The sequence below is a fragment of the Hippichthys cyanospilos genome, chromosome 11 (genome assembly GCF_059441005.1).
Source record: "Hippichthys cyanospilos isolate Australia breed blue-spotted pipefish chromosome 11, RoL_Hcya_1.0, whole genome shotgun sequence".
NCBI classification, from domain to species: domain Eukaryota; kingdom Metazoa; phylum Chordata; class Actinopteri; order Syngnathiformes; family Syngnathidae; genus Hippichthys; species Hippichthys cyanospilos.
The window spans coordinates 6,034,427-6,040,426 of NC_142379.1; the positions used below are offsets into that span (position 1 = coordinate 6,034,427).

The window sequence follows — 6,000 nt, forward strand, 5'->3', positions numbered from 1 at the left end:
GTACACCTGGTTTTTACTATTAATACAAGCAAGTACAAAGCGTAACATCTTATTTTAGACCCTCTTCAAGCCCTACATAGAAAAAATGGAAATAATACATATTAATATATATCAGCTATTGAATTTCTAGACTCCTAAAAAAATGTGTGAAAGCGTATTAGGGAGTGAGTGAAAGAGTTAAATAAGGGGAAGGTGTTAGTCACTATTATGTTTTTTATTTCATTTTTCATCTAGCGGTGAACTACCGTGATGCATCACATAGAGGTGACTAAAAGGTTGTGCTGCATGCTGCTTCCAAAAAGCAAAGAAAAAAATCCTAATGGAGCTGAAACATTGTTACAGTTTCTCTTTCTCTTTTGAAATGCGTCAGCGAGCAGTATGATGCATTCTGTTCTCGCTCTTTCTATGCTCCATCAGATCTTCCCCTGCGCTACGGGCCGTAGCCCTTCACTCCGCTTCGACTATTTTCGGTGGCTGCACCTGTCGAGATCACGTTGCCTTCTTCTGCTGACCAGCAGATACTCGGTCGCTGGCTTCAGGGGAGAGAGCAACTCATTTTAGGAGCACGACCGAGTTCAGGACAACCAGTAAATTCAAATGGATGACAATGAACCAGAAAGCCAGTAAATCAATACTTTGTACTCATGTCGGAAATTTATACAGCTAGGTCAAATAGTCAAACATCAGGCAATCTATGTTTTTTTTTTTAATCATTTGGCTGATTAAGCAATAATCTGCACAATATTCTAGGAAGTATTAGAATCAGCAGGGACTTTAAAAAATCCATATCAATCAGGCTCTAGTGTTGACTCTCTTTAGCAAGATGCCACGGCAATTATCTCATCAGCCTGGTGTCAGACAGAGAAGCCCACCTGTTCATTGTGTAAATGATGTAACACTGACGCAACAACAGGTGTCGTGTGTGTGCATGCACGTGTTCATCTGCTGGGCTCAACGCTTCTCAAGCCCCGCTTTCCCAGCAAAATCCTCTGGATCAAGCCAGCATCCACATCTCAGTCAAATGATTTTTTTATGAGTATTTTTTTCTTTAACAGCTTACGCAAAGACAAAACGCTGCAGTGTCTGAGTAATGAAGATGAAAATGTCATCACGCCAAGGAGAGGAGGGATTGATGGTGGGGATTAACGTACATATTTATTGTACTGTGGCTCAACTAAAACACATTATTACATAAGGACACACACAAAACTCCTTCAGATAATAACACAAGAAAAAACTTACCTTATTTTTCTGACTGCACCAGAGTATAAACCGCACCCACAAATATGCAAAAGAATTTTGAGTTTAGCCGCACCGGACTATAAACTGCAGGTTGTAACATCAGGTATTTAAGCAGATGGTACATGGAAGTTTTTTTAAATTGTTGTTTTTATTTAAAACTTTCAAATTGTTCGGATACAGCAACATCATGCCCCTCAACACAGACTGAACATGCCAGCATGTTTTGAATTAAGACTACTGCACCAACACAACAGTAACATCCCTGTTTGTGTTTACTAGAGGAGAATGCCCCCTAGTGGCTATTAAAATAGCGGTTCAAACTCAAAATGAAAATGTTGACAGCGTGTCCTTCTGTCTCCCTTTGTTTACCAGGAGATTGCCCTCTGGTGGCTGGAACACCGGAATATAAACCACAAGGTTGAAAGCAAGCGAAAAAAGTAGCGGCTTATAGTTTGAAATTCTGCATGCAGTGAAAGTAACACCTAACAGTTACGTTGTTGACATACTTGCACATACTGTATGTGCAACATGCAAACCTTTCCCCTCAAGATGCTTCTAAGGTCAATTTATAAAAGGTGTTTACACACGCACACGCACACACACACTTAGGGATATGTCCCAAAAGATGCTAGCAAGTAGGCCATTGCCTGCTCTAGCTTCTCCCTCTAGGGCGCACACTTATAGTGGCAAACTATAAAAAGAGGCTTCAATTATAGACTGAAACTCAAACACAACTTGAAAGCGTCTGTGGACCGCGCGAGGCATACAGTGCTAACAGTGACACAGCTTTTACTTCCTCAGAAAAAAAAATGAGGAGGCGGTTGTATGAATACAATGCGGATTATTTTACTTACCATTCATAAGCAAATCTGGATAAAATGTCACTTTAAGTGTCTTTTTTTTTTTTTCCTTGGGTTGTTATGATTGTTTTCTAAAAACGTGCAAAGGAATAAGCTAGCTGATTTGTGGGTTAGTTACGTCTCTGCTTAAAACACTAATGCAAATGCAATAAGTGAGTAGCGGTGTAAAAATGTTTTCACTTCCGATACGATACCGATATTGCAGCCTAGAGTACATACTGTCCTATGTAGTTATCAATTCGATATGGCGCGGGCTTTCGTTTATTTTTTAACTTGAATGAGACTTGATCAAGTGATGTTGTTAAAAAAATATTCAACAACAGCAGGTATGACGAAAGGCAATATTCAAAAGTAAAATCGACATGCTAGATCTATCCGTTATCAATATTGGATATGGGTTCAACTAGCCATTAGTACACAAGTCTTATTGACCTAGCTGCTGTTTAACATCTCTATTAACCAGAGATGGTGTGTGGATATAAATTAACTCATTCAATGCCAGAGACGTATTTTCACGATTTTTAAGAGTCCGGACATTAAATCCCAGATACTTAAGTATTAAATCGCTACTTAATTTTTAAATACTTAGCTATTAAATCATTACTTAAGCATCGGAGATTGAAAGTCTGATCCCTCTTAAAAAAACATGGAAATACGTCCCTGGCATTGAATGAGTTGATGTAAATGAATATAAATGATAAACGTATTAATATTTATATGCACGATTTATAATACACGAATATAATAGGAAACACATTCACATAATATTGTTTTTTTATGCGAATAGTATCCAAATCAAAACAGTTTGTGGCATCAATGCTAATGCTAATGTTTAGCATATCCTGTCACCAATTTAGTTTTTTTAAGGCCCCTTAGTTGATGCGATAGTAGAATAAAACATACAATTTTAAATACTGTACAAAGGTCTGCCAGAAATTTTTCCAAGCATTATGAGTGCAAGTTTCATTACATTACATAGTACTGTACAGTTGACGTTAAACTCCATAATAGACCATGTGACAAGGACTAAACCAATGGGAGTTCAAAGAGACTCAGGAGTTTTTGGCCCTTGAACCTTCACTGCGCCGTTGAACTTGAAGCGCACCATGTATTAAAAATTCATAAAAAGCGCCACCACTTTCATCATGAAGCTCGCGGCACACATCAGAAGCCCACCAAAAGCCTTTGGAGATTCCACTCTGACTCTAACATCTGGCCGCTAGACTCCTCAAGCATCCTCTCCTCAGCTTTTGGAAAACACCGAACAGGTCAGCACTTTGGGGTCTTTTTTGGGGGGTCCCCCCCCCCCCATTGAGTGTGACATGGACGCATCCACTATATCAGCTGTCTCTTTTGCTAGACGCTAACTACTCAGACTCCTCCAGCCCCTTTAGCTTCCTCACTCAGGCTCTGCTTTCTTTGGATAAAAATAGAGAACCATGCTAACAGATGCACCAGCCACTGTCTGTCTGTCTGTCTGTCTGTGTGTCTGTCTGTCTGTCTGTCCACACAGGCTTGCTACAGTGATTATTTATTTTTTGGTGTTGTCCAATGAGATTGCAGCTTCAACTATATGTGCCGCCAGAAAACAGTAATGCTGATCATTGTACCTTTAACCATTTTAGTGAGATTTTTGATTTGTTCAGCTAGCCCATTCTCATTGACATCAGCAGTTTCTGTCCTCTTATTGGTTGTCCAGGGCAAAACTTGACACAGCCAATTTCAAACAAATGTGATCTGTAATCACTTGTGATCTGAATACATTGAATAATCAATATCTCTTGTGTCATGTTATTGGATATTGATTCTGCTACAGCACAATGCCAAGTTTAGCTCATTAACTCCCATTCATGACTTAAGTCATTTTTTTATGTGGGTCAAAATGAGTAAGACAGAAGCTCGTAAATATGACAAGAACTTAACTTCCTTTTTTTGGGATGTACCAACAGGTTGAACTGCTGATTGGATCAAGTGACGTGCCTGGGATCGTTCTCAACACTTTTTGGCCATTTCCAGTCTTGCAGAAAAGTGAAAAGTAAGGCGGACTCACCGTTCGCAGGAACTGGATCTCCTCCTCTCCTTCGCCCCCTTCCGCCATCCTTCGTTACTGGCAGCACCTCCAAAGACAAGACAAGATCCCTTAGCTTTCTCTCTTCTTCTAGCTTTGTTTTATCTCCTCTTCTCCCCCTTCTCCCCCTCTCTCCGTTTCTGCCAGTGTCTTTCACTGTCAGAGCGTGTGGGTGTGCTGGAGGACAGCACCCGTCCGGGTCGACTCTCAAAGTGCCGTGCGAGAGAGCGTGAGGGAGGGAGGGGCATCCCCTCCCCTGCATGGCACCCGTTTTGCCATGCCACCAAGTTTGTAGAAGAAGGAGTGCCACACATTTACGACGACACACACTCACTCTCTCCCTCCCCTCCTTCATCATGTCTGAGGCAAAAAAAAAAATGATTGAAGGGGTGGGGGAGGGGGGAGGGTGTACATATCCACAATTGTAAAATAGAAATTTCACACTTATTTATTCTTAAAATTAAGACGAGAATCAATTAAGACAGGCTCTTTTTTTCACTACCCAGAACACTCCCAAAAGAAAAATAATCGATGCCAATTTGCAATTAGCAATTCTAGCAGTTTAAACTATAAATAAATGTGGTGGAGATTAGTTGTATAGTCTGCAAAGACAAATTGTCCTTTAGGGTTTCTTTTATTCAAATACACAAGATTAACAGAACAGCTTAGTGGTCTGCAAAAGAGTGTGTAGGGACAAGTAAAAAGTGAAGATTTTTAATCACTCACACGTGAGTGAATGCAAGATGAAAACCAGCCCCAGAGTAGAAGTAATTAAAACGAGAAGGGACGGACTTGACGTCTGCCCAACATAAAAAGTCAAAACGTAAATTAAGCAGACTTTCTTGACATCAACTATCTCTTTCCAATTATATAGGGGTTTTGGCGGCATCTTGTGGCAGCTTAGGGCGTTACAGAAAAAACGCAATGCAAATAGGTGAGTTGCAGCAAATAGTTCACAACACGTTCCCCAGAACACATGAATAGGTGAATTTGAGAACAGTACCAGCAAATGGGTCATTTCTGTTGTATGGGAGGGATTTTTCTTATATAAAATATGGGCCTTGGCTCAAAAAGGGTTGGGAAACATTGGAATATACATAGCATTTAGGAAAGGTGGACCTGCATGCTTGTCATTGGCAAAGTCCTCACGCAGATGCACCACATGCACGCGCACACGTATGGAGACACACGGACACTCAAACACGTCCTTACCTGCTCGGGATCCATCTGGTATCTGTTATCCTCTCCTCCATCTCCTACTGCGGCAAGGGGAAAGCGTTTGGGGTACACAACTCTCGACACAAGCCTATGGCACGCCACTGAAGAAAACGCCTCAAGGTGCATTTCGGGAACTGAAGTCCGAGGCGCAGCACATCACTGGTGGCTTGATTTTATGCCCAAGTCATGACTTGGCTGCTTGTAGTGCATTTGCGTTGCTGTGCCAGCGAGTGGCGACATTGTGTAAATATTTGGGCTCAGTGGCAGGCTGGAACACTTTTCTGCGGAATTGGAAAGATGGCAATTAAAGAATGGTGGTAACAGGCTGGCGTTGATGGGTCATTTTAAAACTAACATCAAACTTTGCCTCACAACGACACCTAAACAAACTCAAACGTCTATTTGAAAAATTACAAGAGTGGTTTTAATTTTGTTAAGTTAAATAATCTGCGAATCGCTGTTTAATACCAGCCGACTAGTGCACGAATATTTAGTTGGTTTAAGAAGAAAAACATAAATTAGTCAGTCCCTAGGGTTTACGTAACTTCCGGTCACTACCGGAACCGTCAAACAAAATTATCACAATAATTAACCTGTACATGTTGCTCGTTA

The 6,000-nt window shown here is 40.8% G+C and overlaps 1 protein-coding gene across 1 annotated transcript in view; it reads right to left on the minus strand.

Annotated features, from left to right (window-relative positions):
* ryr1b (ryanodine receptor 1b (skeletal)) overlaps positions 1 to 5,457 on the minus strand; it is a 68,242-nt gene extending 62,785 nt beyond the window's left edge. Inside the window, exons 1-2 of the mRNA XM_088428281.1 lie at positions 5,383 to 5,457; positions 4,153 to 4,219 (exon numbers count right to left, since the gene is read on the minus strand). Coding sequence (XP_088284407.1) covers positions 4,153 to 4,200 — 48 coding nt within the window. The 5' untranslated portion in view covers positions 4,201 to 4,219; positions 5,383 to 5,457. The remainder of the gene's footprint in view (positions 1 to 4,152; positions 4,220 to 5,382) is intronic.
* Positions 5,458 to 6,000: the final 543 nt, after the last annotated feature.